Source organism: Bombina bombina, unplaced genomic scaffold (genome assembly GCF_027579735.1).
Source record: "Bombina bombina isolate aBomBom1 unplaced genomic scaffold, aBomBom1.pri scaffold_421, whole genome shotgun sequence".
In the NCBI taxonomy this organism is placed as follows: domain Eukaryota; kingdom Metazoa; phylum Chordata; class Amphibia; order Anura; family Bombinatoridae; genus Bombina; species Bombina bombina.
This window is the reverse complement of record NW_026510719.1, coordinates 67,020-93,274: the sequence shown is the minus strand read 5'-3', so window position 1 is coordinate 93,274 and position 26,255 is coordinate 67,020. Positions and strand designations below refer to the sequence as shown.

The window sequence follows — 26,255 nt, the reverse complement described above, 5'->3', positions numbered from 1 at the left end:
ATATGTGTTCTATTAATAGGGTCTGAATTATGATATAACAATGCAGATTTAATATAGAGCCCCTCTGTTTTATCTGTAATTATCACTATAATATATACTGTATTCTGGAACACTCCCCTTGTACTATAACCTTACATTTCTATAGAATAACACACACTGAATGTATCAGTATTATAAAAAGGCACTCACAAAGCAGGTTATGGTATTGTAACAATTTACATCAAAGCCAAAATACTGTATCGTTATTATAATGTCTTATAGGATACCGTACCTATGTGTATTGTAACATTGTGGATCCAAATCGGAACACTATACAGATTGATCAGGCAATTTTAAGCAACTTTCTGATTTACTCCTATTATCAAATTTTCTTCGTTCTCTTTCTATCTTTATTTAAAAAGCAGGAATGTAAAGCTTAGGAGCCAGACCATTTTTGGTTCAGAACCTGGGTTATGCTTGCTTATTGGTGGCCAAATGTAGCCACCAATAAGCAAGCACTATCCAGGGTTCTGAACCTAAAATGGTCCGGCTCCTTAGATCCTTGCTCAGAGAAGTCTTATCAGTACTGAGAGGTCCTTCAAAGAATTTTAGAAAACAAAAATGTTAGCTTAAAGAGACACGATACCCAAAATTTTCTTTCATGATTTAGAAAGAGCATGCAATTTTAAACAACTTTCTAATTTGCTTCATTTTCTTGATGTAAGTTGCTGGAAAGCATATCTTGATATGCTCAGTAGCTGCAGATTGGTTGCTGCATATAGATGCCTCGTGTGATTGGCTCATACATGTGCGTTGCTATTTACTCAACAAAGGATATCTAAAGAATGAAGCAAATAAGATAATAGAAGTAAATTGGAATGTTGTTTAAAATTGTATGCTCTACTTGAATCACAAAATTTGTTGGGTTTTAGTGTCCCTTTAAGAGCTGTTATCTCATTATGTTCCTGGTGCCAGCATGGAAATAAATCACAAAATCTCTCAAGCACTTTTTTGAGCATTATATAAGAATGTACTTGCCTCTCCTTCACATACAGAACCCTATATAGCTAGATAAACCGGTGTTAACCCCTTAGTGACCACAGCACTTTTCATTTTTTCTGACAGTTTGGGGCCAGGGCTATTTTTACATTTCTGCAGTGTTTGTGTTTAGCTGTAATTTTCGTCTTACTCATTTACTGTACCCACACATATTATATACAGTTTTTCTCGCCATTAAATGGACTTTCTACAGATACCATTATTTTCATCATATCTTATAATTTACTATAAAAAAAAATATAAAATATGATGAAAAAATGGGGGGGAAAAACACTTTTTCTAACATTGACCCCCAAAATCTGTTACACGTCTACAACCACCAAAAAACACCCATGCTAAATAGTTTCCAAATTTTGTCCTGAGTTTAGAAATACCCAATGTTTACATGTTCTTTGTTTTTTTTTTTTTGCAAGATATAGGGCAATAAGTAAAAGTAGCACTTTGCTATTTCCAAACCATTTTTTTTTCTTCAAAATTAGCGATGTGACATGTATATATTTTTTTAGTAGACAACCCAAAGTATTCATCTAGGCCAATTTTGGTATATTTCATGCCACCATTTCACAGCCAAATGCAATCAAATAAAAAAAAATCGTTCACTTTTTCACAAACTTTAGGTTTCTCACTGAAATTATTTACAAACAGCAAATGTGGCACAAATGGTTGTAAATGCTTCTCTGGGATCCCCTTTGTTCAGAAATTGCAGACATTTATGACTTTGGCGTTGCTTTTTTGTAATTAGAAGGCCACTAAATGCAGCTGCGCACCACACTTGTATTATGCCCAGCAGTGAATGGGTTAATTAGGTAGCTTGTAGGGTTAATTTTTGCTTCAGTGTAGAAATCAGTCACCTGATACATCCTGACCCCCCTAAAACAGCTCTCTTTCCTCCCCCGCCTCACAATTGTCACCGCCATCTTAAAGGGACAGTCTAGTCAAAATTAAACTTTCATGATTCAGATAGGGCATGCAATTTTAAGCAACTTTCCAATTTACGTCTATTATCTAATTTGCTCAATTATTTAGATATCCTTTGTTGAATAAATAGCAATGCACATGTGTGAGCCAATCACACAAGGCCTCTATGTGCAGCAACCAATCAGCAGCTACTGAGCATATCTAGATATGCTTTTCAGCAAGTGATATCAAGAGAATTAAGCAAATTAGATAATAGAAGTAAATTAGAAAGTTGTTTAAAATGACATGCTCTTTCTAAATCACAAAATTAAAAAAATGGGTTTCATGTCCCTTTAAGTACTGACAGAAAGTCTGCCAGTAACAAAATAAAATACTTTTTTTTATAGTTATTCTGCAGTGTTGGATCCCCCCCCCCCAAAACAGCTCTCTAACTCTCCCCCCTCTACTTAGTTGCCGCCATCTTGGGTACTGGCAGCTGTCTGAAAAAACCCGGGACAGTCTAGTCAAAAATAAACTATCATGATTCAGACAGGGTATGTCATTTTTAAACAACTTTCCAATTTATTTTTATCATCAATTTTTCTCATAGTTGAAAGCTAAACCTACAGAGGCTCATATGCTAATTTCTTAGCCCTTGAAGGCTGCTTTTTATCTGAATGCACTTTTACATTTTTTTCACAACTAGAGGCCGTTAGTTCATGTGTACCATATAGATAAAATTGTACTCATGCCTGTGGAGTTACCTAGGAGTCAGCACTGATTGGCTAAAATGAAAGTCTGTCAAAAGAACTGAAATAAGGGAGCAGTCTGTGTAAAAAGTATGTTAAGATAACCGGGGAATGGGTAATAAAGGGATTATCTATATTTTCAAACAATAACATTTCTGGTGTAGGCTTTCCCTTTAAGCTAAAATATTCCTTTGTAAAACTATTTGAGGGACCTCACAGTACTGACGAGACCTCTCAGATAATCTTGCCAGAGTGGAGAGCTTTAAATCATGGGGCCCTGTGCAGGATTATGGATGTGAAGGACAGACAACTACATTTTAATATAACTTCTTAACAAAAATACTAGACATTTTGTTAAATTTCTCTTCAATTTTTACACAAAAGAAGATGTATTTAATGTCATTTTAACAATATACTCCTGTCTGGCTCTTTAAATGGATACACTGCAGTAAGGAGAACTTGTTCTAAAGCATCAGCGCAGTGCACTGTGTTTGAAAAGATAAATCTGTTTGTTTAACTTCATGAAGAATAATCAAAAATGTTCTCTGTTACATCTAAAACAGGGTTCTTCAAACCAAGGGTTGGGACCCATTGCTGGGTCGCAACACCATGTTTACTGGATCATGACTTGTGTATTGTATGACAGTGTGTGGTGTGTGTATTGTATGAGAGTGTGTGTGTATTGTATGACAGTGTGTGTTGTGTGTATTTTATGAGTATGTGTATTGTATGAGTGTGTTTTGTGTGTGTGTATATTGTATGAGTGTGTGTTGTGTAATATGAGAGTGTGTGTTTGCGGTGTGTATATTGTATAAGAGAGTGTGTGTTTTGTGTGGTGTGTATATTGTATGTGAAATATGAGAGTGTGTGGTGTTTGTATTGTATGAGAGTGTTTATGTGTAATATGAGAGTGTGTGGTGTTTGTATTGTATGAGAGTGTGTGTGTTGTGTGTGGTGTGTAATATGAGAGTGTGTGGTGTTTGTATTGTATGAGAGTGTGTGGTGTGTAATATGAGAGTGTGTGGTGTTTGTATTGTATGAGAGTGTGTGTGTTGTGTATGTGTAATATGAGAGTGTGTGGTGTGTAATATGAGAGTGTGTGGTGTTTGTATTGTATGAGAGTGTGTGGTGTGTAATATGAGAGTGTGTGGTGTTTGTATTGTATGAGAGTGTGTGTGTTGTGTATGTGTAATATGAGAGTGTGTGGTGTGTAATATGAGAGTGTGTGGTGTTTGTATTGTATGAGAGTGTGTGTGTTGTGTATGTGTAATATGAGAGTGTGTGGTGTGTGTATAGTATGAAAGTGTGTGTGTGTTATTACCTTTTACAACACTTTTTCAAGTTTTCTGTATATTTCTTCAGAAATGTAAGCATTTGATATAAATAGGCTCATGAAGTCATATGTTATCATGGCATTGGGTCTTGGGGGGGGGATCTAAAATGTTGCAAAATATATCACACAGCTTTTTATTATTATTTTTTAAATAGATATTTCAGTGCTTTTTTTTGTGTCACTTGTCTTTATCAGCCAAAGAGCAGTAGAGTCTCTGGACTCACTCTCCTTTTAGTTGCAAATTTAAAGGGATTTGAAACCCAAACATGTTATTTTGTGATGCAGACACAACATAAAATTTTATAAAGTTTCCAATTTACTTCTATTATCAAATTTGCTTAGTTCTCATTGTATTCTTTGAAGAGATACCTAGGTAGGTGTCTGAAGCACTACATGGCAGGAAATAGTGCTGAAATCTAGTGCTCTTGCAAATTGATTCCATTCTTAAAAAACTGCTGCCATATAGTGATTCACATATGTGCACGCTCCTGAGCGTATGTCTCAACAAAAGATACCACAAGAACGAAGAACATTTTATAATAGAAGTAAATTAGAAAGTTGTTTAAATTAGATGATCTATCTGAATCATGAAAGAAACAATTTGGGGTTTCATGTCCCTTTTTAATGTGATATAAAAGAGATGTCCCAAAAACAATACAATTTAAGTGATGGTAAATCTGAGCGTTAAAAAAACACTAGGATTTACCATCACTAAAAATAAACTGTAGTTTCAGTCATCAGTTATTAAAGTGATTGTAAAGTTTAATGAATCACTGACCAGTACCTTAAAATAATCTTAAAAACAGGGGTAGGTAAATTCATAAAATTTTACAAAGACGCTTCTTTTTAAAAATATTTACCATTGCATTATGGTAAACATACCGCTGTTCCTCCCCCCTGCATCTCCTGTTTTCTTTAGCATATGGATGATGAATCTGGCTTCCTCCAATCATTGCGTGCCGCCTTTTGGCATCCAGCCCGTGGGGCACGCAATGATTGGAGGAAGCCGCATTTGTAATCCATATGCTAAAGAAAGCAGGAGATGCGGGCGTAGGATCGGCGGTATGTTTACCATAACAAAATGGTAAATATTTTAAAAAAGAAGTGTCTTTTTGTAAAATTTAATGAATTCAAGTGCCCCTGTTTTTAAAATTATTTTTAGATACTGGGCAGTAATTTAATAAACTTTTCAATCGCCTTAAAAAAAAAAAAAGGGTGCTAAACTCAGTCTTTCTGTGCTGCGGCAGCTTGCTAAAGTCAGGGGCACTGGCCGACCACATCACAGTGCTCTTTACCAATGAGGTGATGTTTCGACCTCTAAACCAATAGCCGTTCTAGGATGTCGGATGACACGCACGGCTATTGGTTTAGAGGTGGAAACATCACCTCATTGAAGAAGAGCGATGTGCTGTGGGGTTGAGTTTAGCACCCTTTTTTTTGTAATAACTGATAACAGTTCATTTTTAGTGATGGTAAATCCTAGCATATTTTAAATGCTCAGATTTACCATCACTTTAAAATGGGGAAAAAAGTGAAAATAACCTGTGCACATAAAGTCCTTGTGTAAATAAAAATCAAGAGGCCTTTAAATGTCTCTGATATACAGTAAGTAGGAAACTTCCATATATTCTAAATGAGCGTATCCAATAGTTGCAACTTGCTTGAGAGCAATTCTTTGAGCTAGTTTAGCACAAGGCCGCCATAACTACAAGCAAGTTGCAACTTTTTGATACAAATTTCCTCTTACATTGAGTCCTGTTGTAGCACAGCAGGAAAACTATAGGTTTGGAATTTAAAGGAATAGTCAAGTCAAAATTAAACTTTCATGATTCATATAGAGCATGCAATTTTAAGCAACTTTCTAATTTTATTCCTATTATCAATTTTTCTTCGTTCTCATGGTATCTTTATTCAAACAAGGAGGAATGTAAGCTTAGGAGCCGGCCCATGGCTTGCTGATTGGATGGCTACATTTAAACGCTAATCAGCAATCGCTACCTAGGTGCTGAACCAAAAACGGGCCGTCTTCTAAGCTTACATTCTTGCTTTTTAAAATAAAGATACCAAGAGAACGAAGAAAAATTGATAATAGGAGTCAGTTAGAAAGTTGCTTAAAATTGCATGCTCTGAATCATGAGTTTAATTTTGACTAGACTATCCCTTTAAAGGCCAGTGCATTTAAAGGTCTCTTTATTTACACAATGACTTTGTGCACTGTTTATTTTTCGTTTGTTTTCTTTTTTTCATTTCATGTCCCTTTAAACCGTGTTTAAAACCTATTCTAAAGCTTTTTTAGCACGTTTTAGTGCTGCTGCTTTTTAATATACATGTTAGAAAACAATTTGAGCACCTGTATAAATATAAACATATTTTAGCTGCCAGTTTACCTGCAATTATTGTTGTTTTTTCTCCAATTTACGTAATGCTAGTTTAAAGGACAATTTAAATACAAAAGAATTGCGTATTCAAGAAGTGCATAATAAAGAGCCAATTAAATTTTAAATTACCGTAATTTTAAATGAGCATTTTGATTTTCCTGACAAATTTTAAAATTTACTTCAGTTTTGCACAGAAAGAGTACATATAAAAAGACTGTGCACCTGCACAACAATGGCAAAAAAATATTTTTATCAACTAAAAAATCCTCAATCAGCTTCCATACAGGAAACTTATAATAAGTTGCTCTCACGTTGGTACTTGACACCAATACAACTCAAAGCTATATAACCCCTCTACCTCTGATCTGCTGGAGAGAATGCGGAGAAGCTGGGTCACTCATCCATATCTGGTGGACTTGTGAAATACTTAAACCATTTTGGTTACAAGTCATACATCACATAAAAACAATTCTACATTGCTCTATTGATCTAACCCCTTTGAATATTTTACTCAATTACCCACCCAAAAATTAATAAAAATATAAAACTTAAAAAAAAAAAAAGACTGTGCACAGATTAATAAGTTCAATTTTTAACTTATTGTCCCATTAAATAACATGGCAATGCATTGCCCATCCTGAGATGGTGCTGAATTTAGCTATGTGTTTAAAGGGACACTAAACCCAAATTATTTCTATCATGATTCAGCATGCAACTTTCTAATTTACTCCTATTATCAAATTTTCTTCATCCTTTGCTATCTTTATTTAAAAAGCAGGAATATGATGCATAGGAGCCGGCCCATTTTTGGTTGAAAACCTGGGTTATGCTTGCTTATTGGAGCGTAAATGTAAGCCTCCAATAAGCAAGCGCTATCCATGGTGCTGAACCTAAAATGGGTTGGCTGCTAAGATTTACATTCCTGCCTTTAAAATAAAGCTAGCAAGAGAACAAAGAAAAATTGATAATAGGAGTAAATTAGAAAGTTGAGTAAAATTGCATGCTCTATCTGAATCATGAAAGAAAAAAAATTGGGTTCAGTGTCCCTTTAAGCCATTCTCATTGGGTCAAACACAGTTCTGTTCAAGTACTGGCATTTTATTATTGCTAATTTTCTCCCTTTAACAGTGTGTGGCTAGCTTATATCTAATATTGCTGGTTCCAAAATTTGAAATAAATTTGTCATTCCCTGAGCTAAGTACGTTTGTAATTACATGTACTTTCTTTTAATTGAAAACAAGATTTTATGTTAAATTAAGAGACAATAATTTTAAAGAAACTGCTGTTGCAAGCTCTTCTCGATAAATGTTATCAAATCCCATCTCAACATAGGTAATTTGTTTTTATAGTAAATTTAGTGTGGTTTTTTTTTTTTTAAAAAACAAATTTTACTGCTTGAAAAATTATTTATTAACCCTTTAATTCCCGGGGAAAAGTGGTTACCAAGAGAATGAAGAAAATTTGATAATGGGAGTAAATTAGAAAGTTGCTTAAAATTTCATGCTCTATCTGAATCACGAAAGGAAAACATTTGGGTTCAATGTCCCTTTAAATCTACTAAAATTAATCAAAATAAAGAGCAAAAATAAATTATTACTGATAGCTTTTCATATTACTAATAAAAATAATATTATGATCTTTGTTTGCAATTCGCTTACAGAATCCCCCCCCCCCCCCCCTGTACATCAGCACTTTACAAGGGACATAATAATAACCCATGGTTTTAGTGGGGGGTGTTCTGTTATGTTCTCCGAACGCATTACGTTTCCCTGCCTAAGGCCACGCCTACAAAAAAATTGCAAAGACTGTAGTGCACGCATGTGCACACTGCCGCAGTCTGAAAATGTTACTTCAATAAACTTGGAAATTACACTAAAGAGCACGCATGCACTCACTGCCGCAGTCGGAAAATATTACAGAACCGGTGCATCCATAATTTTGACACTAGCTGGGGACATTGAAATAACAGTGCAAAAAAAAAAAAAAAAAAAAAAAAGGCTTTATAGTCACAATTATTGTATGAATTTGTTTGATGAAATAACTGAACGAAAAGGCTTTCTATAATGAAAAGTACTGAAATAGTAACATTTAAAAACATATAGGTAAAAAGAGCTTCAATGCAGGAGGTATCTGTAATTACTTGAAGGCTTTACCGTAATAATAGGCTATCTGCTAGTTTTATATATTAAAAATATATCAGGTGAGAGGGTATGTGTAGATTACCATCTATAGTTGATCTTCAAGGTATACTGTAAGTCAGAAAGGGTAGTTTTATATAATGGAGATAAAAGCCTTTTTTTGTCAATGGGATTTTGATGTCTCAAGCTAGTGCCAAAATTGTGTACGGACCGTTTCTGTAACATTTGCCGACTGCGGCAGTGAGCGCATGCGTGCTATTTAGTGTAATTTTAAAGTTTATTGTAGGTGGGTTGTAATGTAATATTTCGATTACAGCAATGAGCGCAAGCGTGCACTGTGTCTTCAAGTTTATTGTAGGCGTGGCCTTCTAAGTGACGTAGGTAAGAAAACTTAACGCGGTCGGAATATAGAACAGCATTGTCTGCTCTCTCCTGCAGCCTTCCTACACCTTATAAATAGTGCAGTATAAAATCTATCGCATAGCCGTGCCTAACTCCCCCCCAACCCACACTTGTAACGCCAAGCCCTGCCAACACCCAACTCCACCCCTTATCCAACTTGACCCCCCGTATCTGTAACTTCAGACCCAGATCTCCTCTAATTCAGACCAGATCTTTTAAAGGGACATGAAACCCAATTTTTTTCTTTCATGATTTAGAAAGAACATGTAATTTTAAACAACTTTCTAATTTACTTCTGTTATCAATTTTGCGTCATTCTCTTGATATCCTTTGCTAAAAAGCATATCTAGATAGGCTCAGTAGCTGCTGATTGGTGGCTGCACATAGATGCCTCAAGTGATTGGCTCACCAATGTGTATTGCTATTTCTTCAGCAAAGGATATCTAAAGAATGAAGCAAATTAGATAATAGAAGTAAATTGGAATGTTGTTTTAAAAATCTCTATATGAATCATGAAAGAAAACTTTTGGGTTTAGTGCCCCTTTAATCTTTGGATTGTTGGCAGGAAATGTTTGATTAACTCTACCTTTCCCTGTCTCAAACCTCCAGAATTAGGATTGCCACCCTTTTGCCCAGCCATTTCCACACATTTTTAAGGGCATGTGGAGTGGGTGTGGTTTGTGTGCATGACTTGATTGGTTGCTTATAAAGTATTTTTTTATGCAGTTTCAAATATACATAAACATTAAACACTCAGCTTTACAGTAAACCATATACTGTATATTTTAAACATTGCAGTAAACACAAATCTCTAAATGGTCACTGGTTAAAGGGACATTAAACACTAGATACATTTAATGCATCACCTACTAATTATGGTGCCACCTATTTTGGAATCTAGGTTACACTGCAGGTATCTGAAGGAGAGTTGCTGCACATGTGCAGACAAGTCAGCACCTTAATGCAGTGAAAGCTAGATTTTAACATGACGACACCCACAACTAGAGGGAGGCTCTGGCAGGGATTATCTTCAATACTATGTATAAATTATGTATTTACGGTTTAATGTCTCTTTAAGAATAAATTAAAATGACTTTTAACTTTAGTTTTGGTTACTATGCAAGCATGAGACATGTACTTACTGATACCTTGATTATTTTTTTACCATCCCTTAAAGTTACAAGAATAGTATAGGTTATCACAGGCTTTTATCATTGCTTTTCACTTTATTTTTTACTCATTTTAACCCCTTAATGACCACAATGTACCCTGTATGTCACTGGTCGTTAAGGGTTTTTTCAGGACATAATAGCACAAGTCTAGCAAGAACATGCTATTAATTCCCTCCCTCCAGCAGGCTTTGTGGAATAGAGCAGTCTCAGCGCTGGTGGCAAGACCGCACTAAAAAACAATCAAGTCCCAAAAAAAGGCCAGCGACATACAGGGTACGTCGCTGGTCCTTAAGGGGTTAATTTACCTTGAGCCAATAAGGTATTTAGTAGTCAAACCTGCAGCCTTACTCAGATGGGTGTTCCAGCACTGAGTATTCTGCTCTGTCTGCCATCCCCAGTGTCACTGCACAACGCCTCTGCAGTATCATCTTCCTAATTTTCTTACAGAGAGACTCAGCCAGCAAAGGGGAAAATATAGTGGGCGGATGAGAAGGAGAAGTTGTAGAGGGAATAATCTAGGACATTGGGATCAATTCTGAAAACAATTCTATTTTGTTTGATTCCTATTGTAATGTATGATTTACCTTCACATTCTAAAAAGCAGGGAACACTCCTTTGCGAGACACACTGATCTCAAGCTAAAAACTGCCTTTATAGAGTTAGGATAGGGGTTTCATAGTACTGGCGGGATTTCTTATAGAATCTCACAAGTCCAGAGAACTTTATAGAATATGACCCAGTAGAAAAACCTGGGACATGGGACTTACCTCTTGATTACAGGGTTGTCCCGATTATACTGGGACATGTGGGTACCCAAGTCAGAGGGCTTAGAGTTTACAATCTAAATGGTAATCACACACCTTTTGAGCTGTAGCCCCTATTGTTTTATATTGTTTGCACACTAATCACATTTTCTTGTGTGTATGGTTGGCAAGTTTTCTGTATGTTTTAGTATCCTTTGCAAAGCAATGTGCTATATTTAGAACTGTGTACGTCTAAAGCAAGTAACATATTGTATCTGTCATGTTCATAACCATATCTGCGCATTGTGTTAGCAACAGTACAAGATACACAGCTGCTCTGTATCAAAACAACTGGTTAAAAAGATTAAAGAGTCATTTTATGTTATTGTGTATTTAAGAATGTAACTTCTGCAGGAATTTTATAGTTATTGGATTTTACTGTTTACAGCTCGTCAGTTTCAGTGGATAATTTTTCTCTGTAATGTACAAGTAAATACAACAACTGGCTAATGTTTACAGCAATATGATGTGTGTGTATAGTAACCTTTTAGAAGACCAATTAAAAGGCAGAGCATTCAGAAGACCATGGTCTATTGTAATTTTATGTTATGCTCTATATATAATCTCAAACACAACACAGAATGGCCATGATTTACTACATACAGGTAGGCTGAAGCATAAACTCAAGATAGTTTTGGTATTTGATCATATGGTGATGACCAAGGTACAATATCAAGGTCTCTTCTTACCTAGGTCTTAAAGGGATATGGAACCCACATTTTTTTTCTTTCATGATTCAGTCACAGCATAAGATTTTAGACAACTTTCCAATTTACTTCTATAATCAAATTTCCCTCATTCTATTGGTATCCTTTGTTGAAGGAGCAGCAATGCACTACTGGGAACTAACTAAACACATCAGGTGAGTAATCACAAGAGGCATATATGTGCAGGTACCAATCAGGAGCTAGCTCCCATTAGTGCTTTGCTGCTCTCAATCCTACCTAGGTATGCTTTTTAACAAAGGCTATTAAGAGAACAAAGCAAATTAGGTAATAGAAGTAAAATGGAAAGGTGTTCAAAATTACATGCTCTGTCTGAATCAGGAAATAAATATTTTGGGATGCCAGCTTCCAACCAAGCAAACTGAAATGCAAACAGGGGTGTCCCAGTCAAGTGTGTAATTTTCCTAGGCAGATACAAAACCTGTAGATGGACTACACTCTCAATTTGGAATGGGTGCACATCCCATGCCATTGGCAAAACTTACAACTGAGTTTGTATTCAGTGACTCAGGCAGTTAACCCCAGACAAACCCCAGAGTGCAAATTCCAAAATTACATAAAAATACCAAGCGCAACACACAGACAGGTAGGATAAAATGTAGAGTTAGTTACAGCATTTTACCCGATAGTGATAAGCCCAGGAATGTGTCATTTTCCTAGACACATGCATAACCTATGCCACTAGAAAACTCACAGATATCAATAGGAAAAAAATCACATAAAAATATAAAACACAACACACAGGATGTCCAGCACTTAGCTAGCATAGAAACATAAAAACACATGAAGGTTTATTCTTACCTGGGTTCACCATCTATCTATCTATCTATCTATCTATCTATCCTATATATATTCTACACACACACATTTATGTGAAACTTAATTGCTATCATGAATACAGAGGAGTCAGTTGCATATGATTTAAGTGGCAGAAAAGATTTTATATTCAGATTTATCTAGAATAATCCAAACATTAGGAGTAACACACACACACACACACACACATATACATATATATATATATATATATATATATATATATATATATATATATATATATATATATATATATATATATATATAATCTCCAGTCTATGGGAATGTATAACCTAGACTGCAATGCACATTAGCAACAGAAATCTGCAGTCTTTATATTTCACTGTGCATTTGCCTATTGTGTACTATGTACTGCATTGCAGCTCGTCTAGTAAGACAAGGGTTAAGATAGGCTGGCAGCACTTCTCTGACTGCCATCCTGTCAGTGCATTATGTATGAGTATTAATTGGTATTAAATCATTGGCTGCCCTCTCCCACATCTCTTGATTTGTAGATACTGTGCTTGACTGATTGGATGAATCTGGAAACAGCAACTCCCTTCCACCAATCGTTCTCTCCTGCAGCAGCTTGTGTGCAAAGTGCATTTCATCCATCCACTAGCCCACTGCAGAAACCTTCAGCATCATTCTGTCTGATCTCACATTACCTGCACTAACCTGCCTTTCTTCTGCACAGGTAAACATTCATTATGTGTAAAATCAATAAGATCTTTTTTCTTGCTCTTTATAGTTATCATGGTTTTGAAACACCTTATAGAGTTTTTAGCATCACTTTAGATTAGAGAAGAAAAATACAAGCGGTTTTGCTGGTCATTAAAACGTATTGAGTAACAATAGTGCATATTAATATTCTGTTTCCTCTCATTAGGGTATCATCTGGCAACATGAGCCGTGGATATTCAGAAAACAATAATTTTCTCTATGACAATAACCAGATGGTGTTGGATATGATCCTTTATTCTCTTGTTGGTGTTCCCCAGCCCATTAACTGGGATAGTGTAGCCAGGCTGGTCCCAGGATATACTTCAAAAGAGGTAATTGAGAGAATGAGTAGCAGTCTCAAAGCTTGTGCATCTGTTTGGGGGCTGAAGAACATGTTAGTATATCCATTAATGATTAGTACTTGTGCAGAATTCAATACTATTCATGCATTTATATAGATGACTTTTCATCATCTGCTTTTTTTTCATTTTTACCTAATTGAGAATACTTATATGGCTTAAAGAATGTATCTATTTAATGATCTACTTGTATTGTATCAGTGTTTCTCAACTCCAGTTCTCAAATACTCCTAACGTGCCAGATTGTCAAGAAATCGTAACTAAAGGACGGATGAGAGCGAGATAATAACCAAGGTTACTGATCAGCTGACTATTTTCACCTCTGCTCTAGTTAAGATATGAATATTTGGCCTGTTAACCCTTTGAGTGCTAACGATGGCTCTGAGCCATCGCAAATTGTCCCAGTCAGGTGCTGATGACGGCTCAGAGCCATCGCTAGCACTCACCTACCTTGAGGGCAATCTGGGGGCTCCCACCTACTCCCACCCCGGCTATCTTGCCTGAATAGTGAGAGGCTTCACGATTCGCGTGGTGATGTCTCGTGCAATGACGTAAGGACATCACCACACAACTTTATTTAAAATTAACAATGGACAATATAGGGAAATGGGGCATGCTGCTTAGAAGCCTGTATCTCAGGCATCTAAGCAGCTACAGACCCCCAAGACCCACCGTTGGAAAGGTAATCGCCTAACCTTTCTAACTGTATAAGTCTGAGGATCTGGGAAAAAAAGTAAAAAAAAAAAAAAAAAAAGCTCAAATCCAGCTTAGCACCCAGGTGGGAAATGGCTTAGCAGCCAACGGGTTAAGGGTACTTGACTAGAGTTGAGAAACTCTGCATTGTATGACTCATCTGTCAGCACAAACATTTTTGAATAGAAGTTTTATACAAATAAATAAACGGCAAACAGTATAAGCTGCAAACTGGTTAGCACATGGGTATTATTGCATAATATTATATTTCTAACCAGAAGTGGAGTTTGCAAATATGTTTGTATTATAATGCATAAATAGGACATATTTGTTTGTATCTGATAAGTAAAATAAGGAGTCCTAGCTCTTTATCATGTGGATCTTTGCAGGTTTTGTCTTTCCTATATTATCCTGTCAGTTCAACTATAACAGTAACACAAAGCAGTGCAGCTGCATTGAGCCGGCTCACTATAATTACCTAGACATGCATCAGATAATTACTATAATGTCTAAACTCATCCTTATACCCCATTACAGCTGAGACTGTAGATTGGTATGCACTAAATGCAGAATCTTACTGGTTAGTTAGAAGTGATGAATATCCACTATTGCTAATTTGTTAAAGGATCATTCCAGTCAAAATTTAAATGCACATAGATGAATGACATATTTGAATAGAAACATATATGTAATATACATGCATTGGCAAAAATGCCTCTAGTAAAAGTTATTACTGTTTTAGTGTGAGCATTTTTCTCTGCACGTGCATGTGAAGCATAGCTAGATATTCTCAGTGCCCCAGCATTTAAAATACTGCAGCTGCTCAGAACACCCGTGGGGTTTGTATTATGTGAGCCATTAACAAATTGAGTCATTACCAGATGGTACAAGCAACTTAGGTTCTCTGAGGAAGTGCTGTGTTTAAAATGCTGGTGCACGGAGCATACTTAAATACACGTTTGAAACAGCTATAGCTTTTACTAAAAGCATTTTTGCTAATACAAGTATATTACAAAAAAGCTTCTATTCAAAAATTAAATACACCTATGTGCATTTTAATTTTGGCTGGAATGTCCCTTTAACTGAGTATGAGGTCCAGTGCTTGGTATGTTATGTCTTCTATACTCAGTCAAGCAGCTGATAAAGGTTCACTTGTATTCAAAACTTGCCCTAGGAAATCCTTTCAGATGAGTGGGTCTCTCTCATCTCACACCCCACTGGGAGGCTGTTTTCTGCACCTGTTTATTTTTACATAGTTTTCTTTTCCAGCCAGTACTGCAGTATTGTAATTTTCAGTATAGATGGGGTTTCAACATACACATAAACTTAAAATGCTATTAGTAAACAATTGAATACACTCCAGCAGGCGAAATTGATCAATGGGAAGACATTTAAAGGGAGAAAATGTTACAGTACAATGTCCCTTTAAATCACAATTTTAATGGGGAAAAAAGACACTGTAATTCATTAGATCATATCATTTTTGCATTAGTGAGTTTACTATGTGTTAAACCCCTAGTATTGCAGCCCCAAGAATGAGACAGACAGTCAACCAATCAGGAGCAGCATTTGCATGTCTCTGCCACTCAATAGCGGTGTTCTGTTTGGGAGCCACAAGCAAAACTTTACCTGTGCGTTTAACCCCCTTTGCAGGGTTAAACAATTATCTATGATCAGCAATGCAAAAATAACATGCTTTATTCATTTAGAGCATGCCATTTTTACATTAGAATGTTACTTTAAATATTGTGTCATTCGTTACTCCCTGTCAACACAGTATATAATTACACATGTTTGTTTAATGCTAACAAAGTAAAACATTTCTCTATTTGTTCCCCATAACATATGAGTCATCACAATTAAGTGAACAGCTTCATACCATTTAGAGTTCTAGTAATCCCAATGTGCAAACTTGGTTATGGCAACCAGTGCTAACAGTAGCACACCACTTGAAATCTAGCCCTATTTTGATTTAGTTTGACTGCTTGGGCTAGTCTGTGCTAGGTCCCTTTTATAAAAACTAATTTGTTTATGGCTTGGTAATGTGATACATTTCTTATCATAGGGACATTCTAATAAAAAAAAAAATGACATGCCCTCGTTTATGTAACTGCTGCTCCTGATAGACTATTTTCTGATCATGAGCTGCAATGCTTGGGTCTCCTGGGTGTGCCTTTATATGTGTTTAACTTTTTTTTTTTTTTTTCTTCCTAGGGATTTAACACATAGTAAGCTAGGACAGTAATAAAAAAAAAATGACATGGTCTAATGTATTCAAGCTTGTCATTTGTTGTAAGACATGGTCTGTAGTTTTGTGATCATTCCCTTTTTATCAAATCCTAGCTTGATGGAGGAAGTCCTGAAGCCTTCTGGGAAGATCCACCTAAACCCTAATTACATGAAGATAAATATCCTCTAGAGATGATTCATACGTTATCACTTGAAATATGAAGACATTAATTTATTGTAAGAATGAATCTTGCTTTGCAGAAAACATAAATACAGTATATGTGTTAAGTATTCCATTGTTTGCAGCAGTACTCATGGTAAGATTCCTGGTAATAATGTCACACATTTGTGCCCTTGCTAGTGTGCCAAACGATTTGAGGAACTGAAGAGCAGTGGGACATCTCCAGTTGATAACCAATATAACCCTTTAATGGCAACTGGAGGAATCCCTTTAGAAAACCTTGCCACGTATATCAAGTCTTCCTTACTGGATTCAACTGAGGAACAAGAGGAAGCAGCAATAGGACACAGTACTATCTCCATAACAGGTACGTTATTGCATTATTCTAAAAAGCATTTAGCATTTTGTCTATCTATCTATCTATCTATCTATCTATCTATCTATCTATCTATTAGACAGAGAAATATGAACGAATGAATCAACACATTGTATATTTGTTTTATTAATAAACTAAATAACAAAAAAAGCTACACGTCTAATGTGTATGTTTTAGTAATACATCTAAAAAAGAGTAAATCACTCACTGTTCTGTAATCCTTTTCATTCAGAATGGTATGCCAATCTGTTTCGCTGGTAGTTTTTCTATATAAAATAGAAAATATGAGTTTTATGACATTGATACTCATATTGGGTTGCATGGAGCCTCATTTGAATTTATAGCTTTGCTTTTCCAATTTTACTGATTTGTACTATATTCACATAACATATGGATCTCTAAATCGATTCTTCCTTGATTAAAAATATTTCCCCTTTGTGCATTAAACTTAGGTATGTCTCCCAACACTATAGTTATGCCATTGCATTAATTAAATGCTGTAATTTAAAAGCAGATACATTTCCTTATTATGCAATCAACTGCATTTGACAGCACTGTTTCAGATAGCTATGCAACGTGACAGAATACAACCTGTGTACAGCACCGTGCTATAATCTGCTGTTCGTGGAATGAAATCCTCTGAAAGATTTTGGCGCTGTGGATTGCATACATTATGCAATGTGACAGAAATACTCCATTTATTTATTTTTTTACTTAAGTTGTTTTCTCTTCCACTTTATATTAATAAACTAAGCTATTTTGAGTATAGTATGCCAGAAATTAGTTTGGTTGTCACACTGAAAAATGGTTAACTGGAGTCTCATGAAAAATTACATTAAACAAATATGTGACTTTGAAGCAAATCATCATACCGTCTCAATAAAGCTCATAACTTCTCCTGTTGTGTATTCTGCCTTCTTACAAGGGGACTTGCATTAGCAGGCAGCTCAGAGGCAAGGCTTTCTACCCTCTCATCATTTTTGTAGTTGTCTTTGTGTATACTTTCTATGACACAATCATAACTCCTATCATTGCCTGAGGCTTTTTGGGTCAAAGAGGTGACAGGAATTTGTGGGTTGTAGCTCACAGGTATATTGTGGGCGGATAAATGTCCGGAGGGGCGGGGTCGCATATTAAATTGGGGAGGGTCTGGGTGTGTCACAAACAGGTTGTGCACAGTCTGGGATGCTGTGGGCAGAGCCGTGCAGCCTCTGGCAACCGGAACGTTTGCCCTGATTGGAGTTTAAGTAGGCACAGCCGGCCTGTTGGGAGCTCTGCATAATGCACCTACAGTATGTTGTAGTATTGCGGAATATGATGGATCTCTACAAATAAAGGATAGTAGTAGTTATAATAATAATACATGTACAACAGCAGGCTGCCTGAGGTCCACTAAATACCCTTAACTTTCTTTAAACTAGTTAATATTTGACTAAAACCCAATAGGCGTCTGCATGTGCTTTTATGAAGTCAAGTAATATTTACATTCAGGCTTTTAAGTAGCTATCTATAGATGGGCTAAAGATCCTATACATTCTTGTCAGGATTGGATGTTTTTTAAAGGGACATTACAATTTTAGTCTTAGCATTTTTCTTTGCACGTGCATATGCAGCATAGCTAGATATTCTCAGTGCACCAGCATTTTAAATACTGCAACTGCTCAGAGAGCCAGTGGGGCTTGTATTATGTCAGCAATAATGGAAATGTAATCATTACCAGATGATACAAGCACCTTAGGCTCTCTAAGCAAGTGCTGAGTTTAAAATGCTGGTGCGCGGAGCATACTTAAAGGGACAGTCTAGTCAAAATTAAACTTTCATGATTCAGATAGGGAATGCAATTTTAAGCCACTTTCAAATTTTGCTTTGTTCTCTTGGTATTCTTTTTTGAAAGCTAAACCTAGGTATGCTCATATGCTTATTTCTAAGCCCATAAAGCCGCCCCTTATTTCAATGCATTTGGCAGTTTTTCACAGCTAGAGGACGTTAGTTCATGTGTGCCATACAGATAACATTATGACCACGCCTGTGGAGTTAAAAATGAGGGCACTGATTGGCTAAATGCAAGTCTGTCAAAAGAACTGAAATAAGGGGGCAGTCTGAAAAGGCTTAGATACAATGTAATCACAGAGGTAAATAAATATAAAATTGGATTTGCATTTTAGAACACAAAAAAACAAACCAAAGACGCAGGCAGAGAAGATTAAAAAAAAATATTAATGAAAGTCTGGTTTTCTGAATAATTCCAGATTTTGGAATCCTGGATTTGGGGATTTGTACTTGTACAATATACTTTAATGTTTTATGCTCTTACATTTTCAGATAACGGCAGATGACATATACAAAATTAAGTAACCGCAATGTTTGTCATAATATTTAAACTTAATTATAAATTTTTTTCATTAGCCAGGAATGAATATTTCAAACAAATATTAAAAAAGAGAATATTTTTCCTTTTTGATTAAGGAAGGTCTGGTGCTGTGACAGCGAGAAATTCTCAGACTGAAAATGACAAATCCGTAGCAACAATGAATGGCGAGAAAACTGAAGAGAACCAGGGGTAAGACAATAATTTATAACGTCACATGCACACTGGAGGAGCAGGGCAATAATCTATAATGTCACATGCACACAGATGGGTTTGTCAGGAGATGAAGTCAAGTGCGCAGTACATGTGATTTTTTTTTTTCCATACATATCCTAAGGAAATGTCCCTGTTAGCAGAGTGTGATTGATTAGAAAATGAAATCTAATGATCTGATAATTGGTTTTGATTCTGCTAAAACTATTGGCAGGAAATATAGGTCTGTTAGGCACCTGCTATACACAGCTGCAAATAGCTGTATTTTTCAAACCATTATCTTCTGTTCTGCTGCCACATTATGTAAAATACAAATAAAAATGTCAAATCCAAGGTTTTATATTCAATAGAAATCTAACCATAAAAAGCAATTCATAATGCCATGAATAATTTCCTGCTCTCTCAGAATGACATGTATAGGTTTTAGTAGTCTTCAGTTTATTGCTAATATATTCTCTCTTTTTCTATAACATGGCACAATCAGTGACAAGCAATTTTTATTTGTAAGCATCACACTTTAAATATAGTTAAAGTAATTTTATTTATTTTCTGTCTAGAAGAGGGCATTTTTAAAAAATGTATTTCTATTATTTATTTTTTTAAATAGACTTTCCTGTGTAGGATACTAAATCATAACATTTTAAACTATGCATTAAGCATTTTTGTTACTATTAATAATCCTTGCCCCCTTTTTATTTTTGGCACTTTCCAAATGACCTCTGAGCACCTGCTTGGATGTCTGCGTATGTACTGCTGCTGGCCGCCCCAGTTACAAAGCATTTTTTTTTAAGTTTGGAAAGATTTACAGTACAGCCAATGATAAGCCGTACCAATCGCCTCAGAAATTGGGATCAGAGTGTTTTCACTGTGCTCTATTTTATTAGAGCTTTCTATACATTTTTAAACAAATTCCTTTCTCTAAATGTGTTTAACCTCTACAAATGGGTTTAACCTACAGTCAAAGCACCTGTCACACTAGCATGTTGCTCTAGATGAGGATACTACTGTTTGGAGGATACTACAGATTGGAGCATACTCATATATGCCACCCATGATTGGTTGACTGGCCTTATCCTCCCCTGAAAAGCTACTGAACTGCAGCAGGTGTGTGTTTTTTAACTGTGATTTTCAACTCTTATCAGCGATTAGAGAAAAGGGAATTTTTTATTAAATAAAGAGCTGTAAATATGTCCCTTTAACCCTTTTTTCAGAGCCAACTGTCACAGTACTTGTGGAGTAGTCACAGGTTTTGAGCTCTGCCTGCTGTCTCTCCTGAGTCCCGTAGCTTCCCCTGTCAGGACAAATCCCTGATCCCAAGAGACTGCATGGGCTCTCCCATGCCATGCTCACATTCTGCCCAGCTACTCCCATATCACTGCTGGCCTTTGACCATGGCACATCCATGACACTGCCCCTCATGTGTTGGCTTCACCCACAAAACGCCACTGGACCCTCCCCTTCACCTCCCTGTCTCGGAAATCTTCTGGGGAATGTTGGGAAGTATGCTTTTTCATGTAAAACTATATTTTTCATGTTAAATAGTGCTCTTTCATATGAATTTTGTGTTTACTGTCCTTGAAAAAAAGTTGCTTTTTATGAGAAGTTTACAGTTATATTGTATGCAACAAAGCTACATAAGGATACCTTGAATTAAAAGGGTGTGCAGATGTCGTTAACATTTAGCTGTCAATTTGCAATTTCCAATTATACATTGGGACGAGTTCTGCAACAGCCCATTTGGTGGGGAGAGCTATGGATATACTCAGTAAGGATGCCGGCCAGAGTGACAGGATTGGTGTATGGGAAGACTAGAACAGCTATGAGAATGAAAGCGTCTCATTTATTCAACACTATGGGAGGATAAAACAATGTCTTCTGTGATCTCCTTTTCATAAGCAAAGAAATCAGCATTTTGTACTATATATATATATATATATATACAGTATATGATGTAGCAGCAACTTTTTTTTTCTTTTTTTTTTTTTTTATGGGTTCAGTCATCAATCTTCCTTTTAATGGAAATTGAACTGCTTCCTGTAAGTGTATGTAATGTACATAATTCAGATGTTTGACTTTAGTGACCTGAGCTAATTTTTTAAGCATTAAAAAAAAAAAAAAAAAAAAAAAACACAAAAAAAACCATACTGCTTATGTGCTAGCACAAATAGTTAAGAGCTAGCAATGAACTTTGAAATCTATGCTTTCTTATTAATAGGCCAAATATGGTAATCCATGTGTGTGATGAAGCCAAAAGCCTGAAGGAGGACTTTGTGTGTCCACGGGATCTTCTGATATCAGAGATGAAGTACTTTGCCGAGTACTTGACCACAGATGCACAAAGGTGGGAGGAAGTAGACATATCTGTTCATTGCGATGTGCAGATCTTCGATTGGCTGATGAGATACGTGAAGCGTAACATGAAGGAAAATGAAAAAAATGAGGCTCCAAAGCTGGGTAAATAAAATTAATTTTTATGTTAAATGTATTCAGTGGTCGTGTTTGCATTGCCTGGAAGCCTTGCGCTCTTGAGAGGGTGCTTCCATAGGCTCCAATGGGAGCCTTGTTCTCATGCCGTGAGACACGGCAAAGAACCTAGCGCAAGGGGTAAATCGCGCAGTGTTGGACAGCAAATTTATAAATATATATATATATATATGATTATATAGATATATATTTGTGTATATACACATATATAAGAATATTAGCATATACATATATATTTAAAGTAAAAACACAGTCCCCATAGACTTCAATGTAAAGGTACATTACATCACCCACCTGTAATGGTGGTTATTTAACGTGCCCCCCGTAAATGGGCAAATTTGCCCCTTTACGGGCACGCGTTAAAATAGCGCTCCACTTGTAATCTAGCCCATAGAGAGAAAAGAAGGGACATAAAGAAGAAAAAGAAAATGGAGGAAAAAGAGATAAACGGAAATAGGAAAGGGAGAGTGGAGAGAAAGTGAAGAGGGAAATAAAAAGATAGACGAGAGACATAAAATAGAGAGAACGAGAGAGTAGAGATAGAAGGGGTGAGAGAATGGAAAGATACTGTACAAAGACAGAAATATTTGGCATAATGGTAGATCCGCCTATGCCTCATATCTTTGAGCCCTTTTAACTTTTTAATGCATTTATTAAAAATAATTTTAATCACAGTGTTATTATTTGTACTGTTAAATGTATTTTTAATGTGTTTTGTGCAACTTTTTTGCCTATAATCATTAACCACAGCTCTGAAGTCGTGCTTACCCGAAGAGCGTTAATTTTGATTGCACTCAAGCAAATGCATTTACTTTCAACACTTAAAGAGACACTGAACCCAATTTTTTTCTTTCATGATTCAGATAGAGCATGCAATTTTAAGCAACTTTGTAATTTACTCCTATCAAATTTTCTTCATTCTCTTGGTATCTTTATTTGAAATGCAAGAATGTAAGTTTAGATGCTGGACCATTTTTGGTGAACAACCTGGGTTGTTCTTACTGATTGGTGGATAAATTCATCCACCAATAAAAAAGTGCTGTCCAGAGGTTTGAAACAACAACAAAAAAGCTTAGATGACTTTTTTTTCAAATAAAGATAGCAAGAGAACGAAGAAAAAATAATAGGAGTAAATGACAAAGTTGCCTAAAATTGCATGCTCTATCTGAATCACAAAAACTTTTGGGTTCAGTGTCCCTTTTAATACGCACTGCTTCTGTTGCAGGAAAAAAAGCTGAGAAATGCCTTATATTGCTCGAGCACTACAGTTAGCGCACCACTCGTAGTCTAGCCTAGTATTTCTTTTTTAGATTCTATAACATTAATGTCTTTGGTGCTTATTAGAAATATTTTACAAAAAAATAGGGTGTTGCATAATAGCTGACATTCTGAAGTCCATCAGTTGTGTTCCAGTGCAAAATAACAAAAACCGCTTGGGAATAGCTTCTATGTAATATAATTTCTAAAGTCAAACTCACACACTTGCTAATTGTTTTTGTATCTTTTTTTTTTTTTTTTTCCTTCTTCCATTGTACCATTTCATTCCAGAACCCGCAAATGTCATCTCAATCCTGATTTCTTCTGAGTTCTTGAAGATGGATTCACTGGTAAGTCTTGAAATGTTCATTGGTTTCTTTTCTAGTCTTAAGAAATCAAATTATTTTGGAGCTGGAACACAAATCCTCCATGTAGAGGGAAAAAATGTTAAAATGAATTAATGGAAAGGACTTTTGCATTTAAATTTTTTAACAAAAAAGAGAATTGAAACTGGGCATTGGATAACAAGTGGTATTTCATTACTTGTAAGAAAACAACAACAACAAAAACATTCTTTGTAGCACTAATTAATTCATGAGAGTTCTTTCTTCTCATATAACAAAAATTTGTTCACAAGTGAGCTTTGGGGGCAGCCATAGAAAAGCATACAAGTGGATCAGCCAGTCAGTGAAGCCCTATGCAATTGTTTATTGGCTGATCCACATATGTTAGAGGGTCGTTAGGCCCTTCATGTCATAAAAAGGGGTCATTTGTGTTGGAGTATACTGTTTAAGGGTAAAAATGATAACCTGCCCATCTAGACACTAGGGAGATATTCTGTGCAAGCAGCCTATGCATTCTCCTCTGGTTTAGAGACCCTGCTCTGATTTGCAGTTGATCATTTTAGCTCCCATCTTGACTCTGTTTCAAAACTTGAAAATCATTTAACTATTGAAAACTTTGGTGTTTGCCCAAGCATGAGTACTTTCCTGTATTACATTATAAAATAGTTTGTGTAAAAGAGGTCGGTAAGTTTTAGCATAGTGTACAGAGACTCTCACTCAGGGCTGCCACTAGAAATTTTGGGGCCCCTGAGTTGGCCAGTTTTCAGGGCCCCCCGCCCCCCCCTCCGCCCGCCACTGAACCACTTATATTTTGCCCAAAAAATATTAAGCCTGCTACCATGTCAAGGTAGAGTTTTTGAGCAGGACCCTACACTAACCTAGCATTTCCAACCTGCATGTACATCATCCATAACACAAAACCTTTTTTCAAGCAGATCTTTATTGTTGTTATGGGGCCAAAAAAACCCAAAACATATTTCAGATTACATGATGCACAGCATATTCAGAAAAGCACAAAGTGCCCTGGCCTGACTAGCCAGGGCCACAAATATCCTATCGTGTGCACACAATGCACCAAACAAAATAAATACCACTGAAAAACAGTTATAAGTTTTACTGATAAAATAACATGCTAGCAGTAGCTGCATCAACCTGAAATAAAAGCCAGTTTTCTCAACCTAAGGCAGTCACGCATCCCTAAGGTTAAAGGGACAGTCTACTTTAAAAAATGTTTAAAAGATCATTTATACCATGTTAATATTCAAAACACATATTAGTAATATTTTATGCAAAAACTGATTAAGCCACCCAATATGCAATTACTGAATTTTAGAAACTGCAACAATCCCTTCTAAGTCAAAAACAGATATTACTAATGATATATATATATACAGTTGTGTATATATTACAAGCAAACAGATAACAGGTGAGGATGGTTACCTTTTAATAGCCATTCAAACCCCTTTTGTGTCAACTTGTTGCATGTTATCAGACCAAAATCACCAGGCTATTTAACCTTTTGATCAGGGTCATTTGGGTAGTTTCTGTTGTCATTATGATTTAAAAAGAGTAAACACAGTTGATTGATGATTAATGGCTTGAGCCAAACACTAACCATGAGTGAAAGAAAAGTGTTTGTGTTATCAATCATATTCTCTGAAAAATGGCCAAGAAATCATAAATTCTGCCAGGGTATGTAAACTTATGAGCACAACTGTGTGTATATATGAACTTTACAATTGTTTTCTCTCTATCTCTATCTTAAACATACTGAAAATAATTCTGGAAAACATTTCTATGTATATTGGCTATTAAATACAATTTATTTTCCAATACATTTGCCACCAAAAAGCTTACATTACATTAAAACTCCTCCAGATTTAATTTAGAGTGTATTCTTCTTTTATACTATAAACCAGTGTGTATAGCTATTCCTATTGCTAAACTATATGAAATTCTCAGTTATGGTTGATTGGTCTATCCAGACCTGGAAATTAATTTCTACTGGTAAAGTGTGGTTATTGATCTGAGTTAAACCAATATAGCATCCTATTTATATATTTATTTGCTTTGTACATTTTTTATTTTTTTTTTTATCCTAGAAATTAAAACCATTTAAAGCTGATTCAGCAACTGAACTTTAAAGGGACATGAAACCCAAAAATTTTCTTTCATGACTCTGATAGAACATACAATTTTAAACAACTTTCCAATTTACTGCTATTATCAAATTTGCTTCATTCTCCTGGTATCTTTGGTTGAAGGAACAGCAATGCACAACAGGGAGTTCGCTGAACAAACTGCATGAGCCAATTACAATAAGTATACAGGTGCAGCCACCAATCGGCAGCTAGTTCCTTGCAGTGCATTGCTGCTTCTGAGTCTCCTTGGTATAATTTTCAACAAAGGATACCAAGAGAATGAAAAAAATAGATAATAAAAGTCAATTGGAAAGTTGTTTAAAATTGCATGCTTTGTCTAAATCACAAAAGAAAAAAACATAATTTATGCTTACCTGATAAATTTGTTTCTCTTGTAGTGTATCCAGTCCACGGATCATCCATTACTTATGGAATA

General features: G+C 35.8%; 1 protein-coding gene across 1 annotated transcript in view; it reads left to right on the top strand.

Annotated features, from left to right (window-relative positions):
• LOC128643342 (SANT and BTB domain regulator of class switch recombination-like) overlaps positions 1-26,255 on the top strand; it is a 91,182-nt gene that overhangs the window by 163 nt on the left and 64,764 nt on the right. Inside the window, exons 2-7 of the mRNA XM_053696273.1 lie at positions 12,967-13,148; positions 13,341-13,506; positions 16,817-17,003; positions 19,479-19,572; positions 21,809-22,047; positions 23,626-23,684. Of these exons, the coding sequence (XP_053552248.1) occupies positions 13,357-13,506; positions 16,817-17,003; positions 19,479-19,572; positions 21,809-22,047; positions 23,626-23,684 (729 nt within the window). The 5' untranslated portion in view covers positions 12,967-13,148; positions 13,341-13,356. The remainder of the gene's footprint in view (positions 1-12,966; positions 13,149-13,340; positions 13,507-16,816; positions 17,004-19,478; positions 19,573-21,808; positions 22,048-23,625; positions 23,685-26,255) is intronic.